This window comes from Mobula birostris, chromosome 6 (genome assembly GCF_030028105.1).
Source record: "Mobula birostris isolate sMobBir1 chromosome 6, sMobBir1.hap1, whole genome shotgun sequence".
Taxonomy (NCBI): Eukaryota; Metazoa; Chordata; class Chondrichthyes; order Myliobatiformes; family Myliobatidae; genus Mobula; species Mobula birostris.
This window is the reverse complement of record NC_092375.1, coordinates 112,084,261-112,099,181: the sequence shown is the minus strand read 5'-3', so window position 1 is coordinate 112,099,181 and position 14,921 is coordinate 112,084,261. Positions and strand designations below refer to the sequence as shown.

Sequence of the window (14,921 nt, the reverse complement as noted above, 5' to 3'; positions counted from 1 at the left end):
GCACAGATAGATAGCTAGGGTGCCTATGGTTTTTGCACTGATATATAGCTAGCGTGCCTATGGTTTTTGCACAGATATATAGCTAGCGTGCCTATAGTTTTTGCACAGACATATAGCTAGGGTGTCTGTGGTTTTTGCACAGATATATAGCTGGTGTGGCTATGGTTTTTGCACAGATATATAGCTAGGGTGCCTATGGTTTTTGCACAGATATATAGCTAGCGTGCCTATGGTTTTTGCACAGATAGATAGCTAGGGTGCCTATGGTTTTTGCACAGATAGATAGCTAGGGTGCCTATGGTTTTTGCACAGATATATAGCTAGGGTGCCTACGTTTTTTGCACAGATAGCTAGCTAGGGTGCCTATGGTTTTTGCACTGATATATAGCTAGGGTGCCTATGGTTTTTGCACAGATATATAGCTAGGGTGCCTATGGTTTTTGCACAGATATATAGCTAAGGTGCCTATGGTTTTTCCATAGATATATAGCTAAGGTGCCTATGGTTTTTGCACAGATATATAGCTAGGGTGCCTATGGTTTTTGCACCGATATATAGCTAGCGTGCCTATGGTTTTTGCACAGATATATAGCTAGAGTGCCTATGGTTTTTGCACAGATATATAGCTTGCATGCCTATGGTTTTTGCACAGACATATAGCTAGCGTGCCTATGGTTTTTGCACAGATATATAGCTAAGGTGCCTATGGTTTTTGCACAGATATATAGCTAGGGTGCCTATGGTTTTTGCACAGATATATAGCTAGGGTGCCTATGGTTTTTGCACCGATATATAGCTAGCGTGCCTATGGTTTTTGCACCGATATATAGCTAGCGTGCCTATGGTTTTTGCACAGATATATAGCTAGGGTGCCTATGGTTTTTGCACAGATATATAGCTAGGGTGCCTATGGTTTTTGCACAGATATATAGCTAAGGTGCCTATGGTTTTTGCATAGATATATAGCTAAGGTGCCTATGGTTTTTGCACAGATATATAGCTAGGGTGCCTATGGTTTTTGCACCGATATATAGCTAGCGTGCCTATGGTTTTTGCACAGATATATAGCTAGGGTGCCTATGGTTTTTGCACCGATATATAGCTAGGGTGCCTATGGTTTTTGCACAGATATATAGCTAGGGTGCCTATGGTTTTTGCACCGATATATAGCTAGCGTGCCTATGGTTTTTGCACCGATATATAGCTAGCGTGCCTATGGTTTTTGCACAGATATATAGCTAGGGTGCCTATGGTTTTTGCACAGATATATAGCTAGTGTGCCTATGGTTTTTGCACCGATATATAGCTAGCGTGCCTATGGTTTTTGCACAGACATATAGCTAGTGTGGCTATGGTTTTTGCACAGACATATAGCTAGTGTGCCTACGTTTTTTGCACAGATAGATAGCTAGGGTGCCTATGGTTTTTGCACTGATATATAGCTAGCGTGCCTATGGTTTTTGCACAGATATATAGCTAGCGTGCCTATAGTTTTTGCACAGACATATAGCTAGGGTGTCTGTGGTTTTTGCACAGATATATAGCTGGTGTGGCTATGGTTTTTGCACAGATATATAGCTAGGGTGCCTATGGTTTTTGCACAGATATATAGCTAGCGTGCCTATGGTTTTTGCACAGATAGATAGCTAGGGTGCCTATGGTTTTTGCACAGATAGATAGCTAGGGTGCCTATGGTTTTTGCACAGATATATAGCTAGGGTGCCTACGTTTTTTGCACAGATAGCTAGCTAGGGTGCCTATGGTTTTTGCACTGATATATAGCTAGCGTGCCTATGGTTTTTGCACAGACACATAGCTAGCGTGCCTATGGTTTTTGCACTGATATATAGCTAGCGTGCCTATGGTTTTTGCACAGACATATAGCTAGGGTGCCTATGGTTTTTGCACAGATATATAGCTAGGGTGCCTATGTTTTTTGCACAGATATATAGCTAGGGTGCCTATGGTTTTTGCACAGATATATAGCTAGTGTGCCTATGATTTTTGCACAGATAGATAGCTGGGGTGCCTATAGTTTTTGCACAGACATATAGCTGGCATGCCTATGGTTTTTTGCACAGATATATAGCTAGCGTGCCTATGGTTTTTGCACAGATATATAGCTAGGGTGCCTATGGTTTTTGCACAGATATATAGCTAGGGTGCCTATGGTTTTTGCACAGATATATAGCTAGGGTGCCTATGGTTTTTGCACAGATATATAGCTAGGGTGCCTATGGTTTTTGCACAGATATATAGCTAGTGTGGCTATGGTTTTTGCACAGATATATAGCTAGTGTGGCTATGGTTTTTGCACAGATATATAGCTAGGGTACCTATGGTTTTAGCAGATATATAGCTAGGGTGCCTATGGTTTTTGCTCACCACTGTGCATCAAAGCATACAGTCAAGTGTGTCTTTTGTGTTTACAACCAGCACAACCTAAAGGTGTGCTGGTGACAGCCCGCATTCCAGAGGCAACATAAGATGCCGACAATGTTTTGCAGAACAAGCCCCTCCCTCCCACCCATTCACACACACAGACAATCCTCCGACCCTGGGATAGGCCGTCTCCTGGCCCTCTAGCCTCCAGTTCCAGTGGACTTGAGGACTCGCAGACAATGGGCCTCTAATTTCCCCAGTGGGCTCTCAGATTCATAGACCCAAGATCCATTTTCTTTCGGGCATGTACAGGAAAGGGAAGAAAAACAACCGTATTCATGAAAAACTATAAATAACAAAGACCGACAAACAACCAATGTGCAAGAGAAGACATATCATGCAAGTAATTTTAAAAATGAATGAATAACGAGAATATGAGTTGTTGAGTCCTTGAAAGTGAGTCTGTGGGCTTTGGAGTCAGTTTAGCGTTGAGGTGAGCAAAGTTATCCAGGAGGCTGATGTTTTTAGGGTAATGACTGTTCCTGAACTTGGTGGTGTGGGATCTAAGGCTCTTGTACCTCCTTGTTGATGGTAGTAGCAAGAAGAGAGCGTGGCCTCGATGGTGGGGGCCCTTGATGTTAGGTGCTGCTTTCTTATGGCAATGCTTCTAGTAGATGTGCTTGATGGCGGGGAGGGCTTTACCTGTGATGAACTGGGCTGTATTCACTGCTTTTTGTAGAATTTTCTGTTTTTGGGTATTGGTATTTCCATACCATGACACAACCAATCAGGATGCTCTCCACTGAGTATCTGTAGAAGTTTGTCAAAGTTTTAGATAACATCCGAATCTTTGCAAACTTCTAATAGAGGAGCGGATGTGCCTTCATTGTAGTGGCACTTACATGCTGGACAGATCCTCTGAAACTGTAACACCAAGGAGTTTAAAGAGACTAGACCTCTGCACCTCTGATCCCCTGATGAGGGCTGGCTCCTTCCTCCTGTAGTCAATAATCTAATGTAGGAACTGTATTTTCCCAATTATCTTCAACTAAGGACACCTAACTTTGTAGCTTTGGGGTCACGCAGTTTGAGAAATGAGCATTGTTTCTCAATGTGGCCATGGCTGATGGGACTGGCTTTACAATCTCTGGATGAACTGCCCACAATTCTGTCTGTAAGGTCTGAGCTGACTTCTCAGGAATGAAGAGTCCACCTCAGCAGGGGACAACCACACCCCAGGGGACTGGGGTCCTACACATAGCACAGGACGCCACGCTGAGAAACTATGGATGACCCAGATGGGTTTTTACAACAATGATTAACAACTTCCGAGATCTTATTGGTATACTAAGTTCCCAAAGTGCCTTAGTCTCCCAGTCTAACTAGTTGTGGGCCTAAGTATTTTATCAGTCTACCTGCCTTGCACTTTCTCTGTATTCGCAACACTATATATTGCATTGTTTCCTTTTAGATTATGGAACAGTGACAAACAGAAACTGGACCTTTGGCCCATGATGTTACCTACCTACTACCTAAATTAGCAATTTGAGGAGATTTGCTATGTCATCAAAGACTTCAGCAAATCTCTACAGATGTATTGTGGGGAGCATTCCAATTGGTCGTATCACCAGCTCATATGCAGGTGCCATTGCATGGGATTGGAAAAGGACTGCAAAAGGTTGTAAGCTTGGCCATCATGGGCACCAGCATCCCCACCATTGAAGACATCTTCAAAAGGCAATACCTCAAAAAGGCAGAATCAGGCTCTAATGGTGTACCTGATGGGGCACCAAAAACTAGTGCCAACCGACTGGCAGGAATGTTCAAGGACATCTTCGATCTCTCACTGCTGCAACTGGAGGGTCCCACCTGCTTCAAAAGGGCAACAATCGTACCAGTGCCCAGGAAGAGCAGGGTGAGGTGGCTGAAAGATGATCACCCAGTGGCACTCACATCTACTGTGAGAGGTTGGTCACAGGCAGAGTCAACCCCTGTCGAAGCAAGGACCTAGACCTCCTGCAATAGGTCTATCGCTATAATAGGTCTACAGCAGATACAACCTCACTGGCTGTCTGCTCGGCCTTGGATCACCTGGAAAACAGCAATACCTATGTCAGGTTACTGTTCATTGATTACAATTCAGAATCAGGTTTAATATTACCGGGATATATTGTGAAGTTTGTTGTTTTGTGGCTGCAGTACATTGTAATATATAGTCATAAAATCTATAAATTACAATAAGTATATATAAAAAAATTAATTAAGTAGTGCAAAAAAGAGAGGAAAAGCACTGAGGAAGTGTTCATGGCTTCATTGTCCGTTCAGAAATCTGATGGTGGAGGGGAAGAAGCTGCTTCTAATATGTTGAGTGTGTGTTTTCAGGCTCCAGTGTCGCCTCCTTGATGGTGGCAATGAGAAAAGAGTGATGGGGGTCCTTAATGATGGATGCAGCCCTTTTCAGTCATCGCCTTTTGAAGGTGTCCTCGATGCTGGGTAGGCTAGTGCCCATGATGGAGGTGTCTGGGTTTTCAACTTCCTGCAGCTTTTTCTGATCCCATACAGTGGCCCTTCCATATCACTCAATGATGCAACCAGCTAGAATGCTCTCCATGGTACACTCAAAGATCTGACAGTGTGTTTGGTGACACACCAAGTCTCCTCAATGGAATATAGCCGCCGTCATGCCTTACTTGTAATTACATCAATGTGTTGGGCCCAGGATGATCTTCAGAAATGTTGATATCCAGGAACTTGAAACTGCTCACCTTTTCCACTCACGATCCCTCGATGAGGACTTGTGTGTGTTCCCTCGACTTCCCCTTCCTGAAATCCAGAATCAATTCCTTGGTCTTTCTAATTGTGAGTGCAAGGTTGTTGTTATGACACCACTCAACCAGCTGATCTCTCTCACTCCTTTATGCCACCTTGTCACCCTCTGAAATTCTGTCAGCAATCATTGTGTCATCTGAAGAAATGAAACAGTGTTTCTACAGGCCATGATGCGTCCACCATTCACATATCACACACAGCAGATAAAGCAAAATATTACCACAAATAAGTTAATAAAATACAATCCAAAATGCACATAGTGTACAGCACAGGTAGGCAGTAAACGGTACAGTAAATGACTCTCTGTCCTAGTGATGAGACCGCAGGGTATTCATTAGTCTCACAGCCAGAGGGAAGAAGCTGTTAGCCAGTCTGACAGTACTAGTCTTGATGCTCCTGTCCTCCTTCCTGATGGTAACGGGTCAAAGAGGTTGTGGGATTTGAATTGGATGATCTTTATTGTCATTATACATAGGTACAATGAAACTCTGTTTGGCTTCCTCTCAGGCAATTAAACAAAGCGGTAGATAAAAACAAGACAGTAACAGAAAAACAGTATTAAATAGATAAGTAGCAGAAAATAAGTTTCAGCAGTACCAGAATATCACAGTAATGCACAACGTGCCATTAGTGAAAGTATTTGAGTCCTTGTGTGTGCATGCGTGTGCTCACAGTTTCAGTCATTGTTCTGTGGGAGTGGTGTGAGGGAGGCCACAGCTCTGGGATAGAAGCTGTTCCTCAGTCTATTTGTTCTGGCTCTTAGTGTCCTGAACCTTTTGCTGGGCGACAGTGGGTCAAACAGGGAGTAGCCGGGGTGTGTTGTGTCTCTGGTTACGCTGATTGCTTTCCTCCTGAGTCTGCTGGAATAGATGGTGTCCAGTCCTGAGAGCTCCATCCTGACAATTCGCTGGGCTGCCTTCACCACGCGATGCAGGTCTTGTTGCTCAGCGGCTGTGCAGCTGGCATACCACACGGTGGCGCTGTTGGTCAGGATGGTTTCAATTGTGCTTCTGTAGAAGTTAAGCAACAGCTTCTGTGGGAGTTTGGATGGGTGATAAGCATCCTCAACATATCACTGTGTGTCACATATTATTCTGTTCCACAGGAAAGTCAACAAGTGTTACAGAGGCCGATCCTGCCCCATAATCGTACACTGCAGGTAAGATCCTTCCCAACTCTATTGGATTCTGATGTTTTTTAATCCAAGGTTCTTTCAGAAGTCAGGAAAGAAGCACAAAACCTGTTGCTTCCTGATTGTTTTATTAAGCATTTGTGGAAAAAAGAAAATCTAAAAGTGGACAGTAACAGAAGCAGAGGCTAGCACCAGGAGGCAGAGAGGAAGCAAAAAGAAGAAGCAGCAAGATAGAAGATGGCACCACCCTGTGGTCAGCTGTTTTTATACCCCTAGATAAGGGACATTCCATTCCAGAGTCAGCCAGTCAGATAGCCCCTATTCCAATAACGCAACATCAGAGGAACTTCCAGAATCATAGAAATGGGACACCCACAAAAAAATGCATATACATACTGTGCCACAAGGAACCATCCTAGCAGTTACATGTGTATAAGTAGTTATCAAAATAGTGGCAGGTCATTAATTGTTAACTTGCAAAGAAAATAAGAGTTACACAGTCTAATCCAACAACCTTGTTAACTTCAGGAAGGGAGGGCAAAAATGAGAGGCCATTTGGCTGATCCTGGCTTGTCAAAAGAGTGTGTGGTAAAGATTAGTTCCACAGAGAATGGTGGATATGTGAAACACACTGGGATGGTGTAGAGCCAGATACATTGGGAACATTTGAAAAACTATTAGATAGGCACATGGATGATAGAAAAATGGAGAGCTAAGTGGGAGAGAAGGGTTAGATTGATACTAGAGTAGATGTTGGCCGAAGGGCTTGCAATGTACTGTATTATTCTAAGTACTGTAGAATTAGAGTCAGGATTATTATCACTGACATACTGTATGTTGTGAAATGTGCTGTTTGGTGGCAGCAGTACAGTGCAATACATAGAAAAGTTCTAAGTAGTGTGCTGTGCTGTACTGTTGTATGTTGTAAAGCAGGCAGAGACACTGCCTGTCAGCTGCAGAGACCGGCTTCGGTCCAGACCTCTGACGCTGTCTACGTGTGTGGAGCTTGCACGTTTTCCTGGTGACTCCACGAGCTTCCACGTTTTTTCACCTCCATCTCAATGATGTTGGAGGTTAAGTGGCCACTGTGAATCAGCCCCAGTAGGTGAGTGAGTGGTAGAATCCAGGAGCAGTTGATGGGAACGTGGGGAGAATAGCACAGGATTAGTGTGGGACTGACGTATCTGGGCAGATAGTGGTCAGTATGGTCAGTGGGCTGAAGGGCCTATTGCCAGGCTCTGTGATTCTATGACCACATGATACAAATGCTATCTCTACTATTGATAGGGACAGAATTATACCATTCAGCCCATCCAGTCTACTCCACCATTCAATCATAGGACCATCATAGAAGTAGAAATAGGCCATTCAGCCCATTGAGTCTGAACTGGTGGAAAGGTCCAGCTCCAAGGACACTCAGCCCTGGTTAGACCTACTGTGGAGCACCCTGGCAGAAGCTCTAGACCCCACCCTCAGGAAGAGAGGATTGACCTGGGAGTATTCCTTGGAATTGAGAGGAATGGAGGATAATTGAATGTTTCACAATATTACTGTGGACCATATGGAATTCTAGGATCAGGGACAGTGTCAAACATTGGAATTTGGAGGGAAGTTAGCAAACCTTGCCATTCCCAAAACTTCGGAGACAATTGGACTTCTGTAAAGTGAAGGGTAAATCGATACCAGGTGGTTAACTTTAAATCTGTGATTGATAGATTTTTATTAACAAAACATTTTTAAGTATTATTAGGTTGAGGTTCATGCGTGATCTGATTAAACAGTGGGGATTGTCTGACTGGCTTTCTCCTGTCCTTGTGTTCAGTTAGAGCTACAGGTTTAGCTGAAGAAAGTGTCAGAGGCGTCATGAGCCTCCACATTCAGCATGTCATTCTCCGCAAATTCTGCCGTTCTCAGAGACATCGTACCACCAGGCACATCTTTCTCTCCTTTGCCCCCACTTCCCCCAGTCACTTCCTGCAGCGATCACTCTCTATGTGAATCCCTTGTCCACTAATCCCTCCCCACTGATCTCCCTCCTGACAATTATCACTGCAAGCAGTAGAAGTGCTACACCATACCATTCACCTCCTCCCTCACCACCATTCAGGGTCCCAAGTAATCCTTCCAGGTAAGGCAACACTTCATTTACAAGACTGTCAGGGTCATCTACCAGATCCGGTGCACTCAGTGTGGCCTCCTCTACATCGGTGAGACCCAACGCACTTTGGGGTCCTCTTCGTCAAGCACCTTCACTCTGTTCACCGCAAAAGGTGGTATTTCCCAGTGGCCGCCCATTTCAACCTGATCTCTAACTTCTGATAACCATTCCTCTCTGTTTCAATACCTGCCTTTTCTTGTTTTCCTTTTTTCTGGTGGCCCTCTCACCCCTTCTCTTCCCCTCCCCTGTCCTCATGACATAACCATCACCTCCTTCTGATTCCCTCCCCCATGGTCTACTATTCTCTTCTAAGTTTCCTTCTTCTTCAGCCCTTTATCTCTTCCACCTATCACCTCCCAGCTTCTCACTTTATCCATCTCTTCCTGTACTTTCCCCCTCACCTTGTACTCCTTCCCCTCTCCCACCCGCTTATTCTGCATTCTGCTCCTTTCCTTTCCTTTCCAGTCCAGACGAACGGTCTTGACCCGAAACACTGACTGTTCATTCCCTCCCTGACCCACTTCAGCATTTTGAGTGTGCTTAACCCTCCCACAACTCTGTCTCTCCTGTTTCACAAGACTAGATTATCTTTGTTTGTCGTATGTACATCAGAACGTATAGTGAAATGCATCAGTTGCATCAAATCAAATCAGAGAAGATTGTGCTGGCAAACCCCCTGGGCTGTCTCTATTCCCCACCATGAGTCCAGACCTCCTCAATAGCTGAGGTCTCCAACCCTCTCTAGATGGTCTCTTTCTTAGAGGTTTATGTCAGATGGTTCACTGATCTCCTAATACATCACATGGCCAACTAGAACATCAGCTTGTTATCCAATTGGATCATTTTTCGGCATTACATTTTAAAAGTCAATTGGACATGTTCAGAACAGTGCCACGATGGGTTTCACATGGGTCTTGCTTTGGGCCACTGAGGGTGTGCTCACTCACAAACATTCCTGAACTTGACCTCTGTCGAGCGAGCAATTAACTCAGCCCTCTTTGTTCTGCAGTGACGGCGCAGGAAGAACTGGAACCTACACGTTAATCGACATGGTTCTCAACAGAATGTCAAAAGGTAAATGCTGGGAGGATTTGACCTTTAACTGTCCAAGGTCTGTTACTCAGTGCCATCTCAAATTAGGCCAGAAATCACCCAGTATCTCTGTTCAAGAAGGTGGGAAGAGCAGCATCCACTTCCTGAAGCATCACAGGGAACCATTATAGGCATCCTGTCCCTTCCCCGGAAGTGTGTGATGGGACAGTGTAGAGGGAGCTTCACTCTGCGTCTGACTCCAGGAGTGTGTGATGGGACAGTGTAGAGAGAGCTTCACTCTGTGTCTGACCCTGGGAGTGTGTGATGGGACAGTACAGAGGGAGCTTCACTCTGTGTCTGACCCTGGGGGTGTGTGATGGGACAGTGTGGAGGGAGATTCACTCCGTGTCTGACCACAGGAGTGTGTGATGGGACAATGTAGAGGGAGCTTCACTCTGTGTCTGACCCTGGGAGTGTGTGATGGGACAATGTAGAGGGAGTTTCACTCTGTGTCTGACCCTGGGAGTGTGTGATGGGATGGTGTAGAGGGAGCTTCACTCTGTGTCTGACCCTGGGAGTGTGTGATGGGACGGTGTAGAGGGAGCTTCACTGAGTCTGACCTTGAAGGTTTGCAGATTAGAGTTAAAGTTTAAAAGATAATGCAGATGTTTATATCCAAATTTTGCTAAAGTTCTTCAAGAATGTAACAGAGTTAATAGTCTTCTGATGAAGGACTATTTATTCCCCTCCATAGATGCTACCTGACCTGCTGAGTTCCTCCAGTGTTGTGTGTGTGTTGCAGTAGATTGAACCCTATTGATATGGTGTGGCTGGATCTCAAGAAAGTGAGTGGAGAAGAGCTCGTGGTGTTGAGGGAAGTCAGTTTGTAGCCTTGTGAAAAAACAGGGTGGGAATAAATCAAAGACAAAGTAAATTTATTTATTAATGTCATCATAATAAATTAGATTCATTTCCTTTCAGGCATTCACAGGAAAATAAAGAAATACAGTAGAATTTATAGAAAACTATACATGAATAACCACTGTGCAAAAGAAGACGAATTCTGCAAATAAAACATATAATACCAAGAACATGAGTTGTAGGGTTCTTGAAAGTGAGTCTGTAGGTACTGGAATCAGTTTGATGTTGAGATGAGTTAAGATATCCATACTGGTTCAGGAGCCTGATGGTTGGAGGGTAATAACTGTTCCTGAACCTGGTGGTGTGGGACTTAAGGCTCCTGTACCTCCTGCCTGATGGTAGTTGTGAAAAGAGATCATGGTCTGGATGGAGGATGCTGTTTTATTGTGGCAGCGCTCCATGTAAATGTACTCAGTGGTGGGGAGGTCCTTGCCCATGATGGACTGGGCTGCATTCACCAGTTTCTGTACCTTTTCCATTCCTAGGCATTGGTGTTTCTGTACCAGGCCATGATGCAACCAGTCAGGATACTCTCCACTGTGCATCTATAGAAGCTTTTCAAAGTTTTAGGTGGCATGCTGAATCTTTGCAAACTTCTAAAGTGGTAACAAGAGGCCTGGAGTTAAGAGATAGAGAAGTATTGTTATAATTTTACAGTGTGTTATTAAGACCACAACTGTAGTATTGTGTATGCTTCTGGTTTTCTTATGTAAGGAAGGATATACTTTAGTGGGGAGTCTAAGACAAGATGACACAACCTCAGATTAGAAGGACGTTACTTTATAACAGAGATGAGGAGGAATTCCGTCACCAGATGGTGGTGAATCTTTGGGATTCATTACCACAGATGGCTGTGGAGGCCAAGTCATTGGGTATATTTAAGGCAGAGGTTGATAGGTTCTTGTAATGGTGTCAATGGTTACGTGGAGAAGGCAGGAGAATGTGGTTAAGAGGGATAATAAATCAGCCTTGATGGACTGACAGAGCACACTCAATGGGCCAAATGGCCTAATTCTACTCCTATGTCTTATGGTCTTATTTGAGACAGTCCAAGAAAGATCCACCAGACTTAATTCCTGGCATGAGAGGGTTGTCCTCTTCAGAGTGGCCAAGGAAGGATCTATCTGAGGTGTTATTATATTGAAACATTAATCTCCAAGTGCCCTTGGTAAGATAGACATTGGAATATTTCCAGCAGTTGGAGAGTCTCTAATATGGGTGCATATTTATAAGATTGTGGGGGACACAAGAAAACAATTAAAACTGAGGACATGGACAGGGAAAATTCACAGGATGTTGCCAGGACTTGAGGGCCTGAGTTATAGGGACGGGTTGAATATGTTAGGACACTATTCCCTAGAATGTAGGAGACTGAGAGGAGATTTCATTGAGGTATACAAAATTATGAGGCGTAGAGAAGGGATAAATGCAAGCCGAAGTTGTGTGAGACTACAATCAGAGATCATGCGTTAGGGATGAAAGGTGGAATGTTTAAGGGAAACATACAGGGGAGCATCTTCGGTCAGATGGTGGTGAGTGTGTGCAACAAGCTGCCAGTGCAAATGGTGGGTGCGTGGGTAATTTCAACATTTAAAGGAAATCAGAGGGGCATGGAGGGTGATGGTCTGGATGCAGATCGATGGGGTTAGGCAGATTAATGGTTCGGCACAGACTAGATAGGTTGAAGGGCCTGTTTTAGTGCCCTGTTACTTCAATGACAATACATCAAAATGCTGGAGGAATTCAGCAGGTCAGGCATGATCTATGAAGGAGAATGAACACTTGATACTTTGGGCCAAGACCCTTCATCAGGACAGGAAAGGAAGGGGGTGGAGGAAGTACTCTACAAGCTGGCAGGTGATCAGTGAAATCAGGTGAGGAGGAAGTGGAGTGGGGGTGAAGTAAGAAGCTTAGAGATGATATATAGGTATATAGGAACTGTTCCTCATAGCGAGGGGTGAATCTCTGGAATTCTTTCTCATGGACGATGTCAGTGGGTCCTTCTTTAACCTTAAGCATTTTAAACTATTTGTTCTTGGAGGCCCCAGTCTATGTGAGTGGTACTTTGCAGGACAAGATTTTTTTGTGTGTTCTAGATGAAAATGAGAGCTTTTGACGCATCGGACTTTTTAAATTAGAACACCGGGTACAGGGGTTGGAATGCTATGCTGAATTTTTACTCAATATTGGTGAAGCCAAACTTAGAATTGTGTGAAGTTCTAGTCACCTCTCTACAGGAAAGATATCAATAAGATTGAAAGAGAACAGAGAAAATTTACAAGGATGATGCCAGGACTTGAGGAGCTGAGTTTTAGGGAAAGGTTGAACAGGTTAGAACTTTATTCCCTGGAGCGTAGGAGAATGAGGAGAGATTTGATAGAGGTATACAAAATTATGAGGAGTGTAGATAGAGTAAGTAGGGTGGGTGAGACTAGAATTGGAGGTGATGGGTTAAGGGTAAAAGGTGAAATGCTTCAGAGGAACCTGTGGGGAACATCTTCGCTCAGATGGTGTTGTGAGAGTGGAATGAGCTGCCGGCAAAAGTGGTAGATTCAGGTTTGATTGCAGCAGTTAAGAAAAGTTTGGATAGGTACATGGATGAGAGGAGTTGAAGGGATGTGGTCCAGGTCCAAGTAGATGGGAAAGCATTAAAAATGGTTCAGCATGTAGGGCCAGATTCTGTGCCGTAACCCTCGGACGACTCTGTACCTGATTAATCTTCAATATTGTGGGTAGATGTCCACATCCTAACTGTGGTGAAATAGCTTAGTAGGGAGGAATATCCAGTGTATAAAATTAATTCTAGCTATCAACGTAACCCAGCACCACTAATCAACTGATGTTCTGCAACCGTTTTCATTTCCGTTGGCTTTCCTCAGTGCTCGCCTGGTTCTGGTCACTCATGTTAAGCTTCTGTTGTATTATCACTCTGATCCACATCTTTACTGTGTTTCTTTCATGTGGACGTGCACTGTGCTCCAGGTGTGAAGGAGATAGACATTGCTGCCACTCTGGAGCACATACGAGATCAGCGGCCAGGAATGGTCTGCACCAAGGTACAACTTCTGGGTTGCTTTAGAACAATACAGCACAGTATATGCCCGACGGCTCATGTCCTTTTAACGTGCTCCTTGATTAATCGAACCCTTCCCTCCTCCTGCATAGCCCTCCATTTTCCTTTCATCCATGCACCTAGCTGTAAGACCATAAGACATAGGAGCAGAATTAGGCCATTCAGCTCATCTAGTAGCTCTGCCATTTCATCATGGCTGATCTATTTTCCCTCTCAACCCCATTCTCCTGCATCCCCCTTGACTAATCAAGAACCTATCAACCTCCACCTTAAATACACCCAATGACCTGACCTCCAGAGTCACCTGTGGCAACAAATTCCACAGAATCACCACCCTCTGGCTAAATAAATTCCCCCTTGTCTTCATTTTAAATGGTTGTCCCCCAATTCTGAGGCTGTGCCTTCTGGTTCTAGACTTCCCCAATATAGGAAACATCCTCTCCACATGCACTCTATCTAGGCCTTTCAGTATTTGATAGTTTCAAAGAGATCCCACCTCATTCTTGTAAATTCCAGCAAGCACAGACCCAGCGTCATCAAATGCTCCTCAATTTGTTAACCCTTTCATGCCTGTAATTGTCCCTGTGAACCTCCTCTAAACCCCCTCCAATGCTAACTCATCCTTTCTTAGATCGGGGGTCCAAAACTGCCCGTAATACTTCAACTGAGGCATCAACCGTGCCTTATGAAGCCTTAGCATCACTCCTTACTTTTATATTCCAGTCCTCTAGAAATGAAACCCAACATTGCCTTCCTCCCCACCAACTCAACCTGCAAGTAAACCTTTAGGGAATCCTGCACGAGGACTTCCAAGTCTCTTTGCAGCTCAGATTTTTTAATTTTCTCCCTGTTTAGAAAATATTCTATGTTTTTCATTTTCCTACCAAAGTGCATGACCATACTGTATTCCATCTACCACTTCCAATCTTTCTAAGTCCTTCAACGGATTCCCTGCTTCCTCAACACTACCTGCCCCTCCCATCTATCTTCATATCATCTGCACACCTGGTCACAAAGCCATCAATTCCATCATCCAAATCATTGATATATAACATAAAGAGAATCGGTCCCAACAGAGACCCCTGTGGAACACCACCAATCACCGACAGCCATCCAGAAAAGACTCCCTTTATTTCCACGGTTTGCCTCCTGCCATTCAGCCAATGCTCTATTCATGCCGGTATCTTTCCTGTAATACCATGGGCTCTTTATCTTGTTAAGCAGCCTCCTGTACTGCATCTCCTTTACCTATCCTGCTTGTTATTTCCTCATGTGACAAATAAAGCTAAACTTTAGTCTTGAACAGAGTTACAGTTACAGAAAAAAGTGCAGTGCAAGGCCCAAACCAGGTAGACTGAGATCACAATTCTAGCTTATCGTACCATGGGACTGTT

General features: G+C 44.2%; 2 protein-coding genes across 5 annotated transcripts in view; one reads left to right on the top strand and one right to left on the bottom strand.

Annotated features, from left to right (window-relative positions):
• Positions 1 to 14,921, top strand: part of ptprna (protein tyrosine phosphatase receptor type Na) — a 271,076-nt gene that overhangs the window by 249,000 nt on the left and 7,155 nt on the right. For both annotated transcript variants that reach the window (XM_072260998.1, XM_072260997.1), the window contains 3 exons: positions 6,317 to 6,370; positions 9,511 to 9,575; positions 13,437 to 13,510. In XM_072260998.1, coding sequence (XP_072117099.1) covers positions 6,317 to 6,370; positions 9,511 to 9,575; positions 13,437 to 13,510 — 193 coding nt within the window. The remainder of the gene's footprint in view (positions 1 to 6,316; positions 6,371 to 9,510; positions 9,576 to 13,436; positions 13,511 to 14,921) is intronic.
• Positions 10,464 to 14,921, bottom strand: part of dnajb2 (DnaJ heat shock protein family (Hsp40) member B2) — a 114,140-nt gene continuing 109,682 nt past the window's right edge. For all 3 annotated transcript variants that reach the window (XM_072261005.1, XM_072261009.1, XM_072261008.1), the window contains one exon: positions 10,464 to 11,070. Coding sequence is in view for 1 of the 3 variants with exons in the window: in XM_072261008.1 (XP_072117109.1) it covers positions 11,051 to 11,070 (20 nt within the window). In the remaining 2 variants the exon portion in view is untranslated. The remainder of the gene's footprint in view (positions 11,071 to 14,921) is intronic.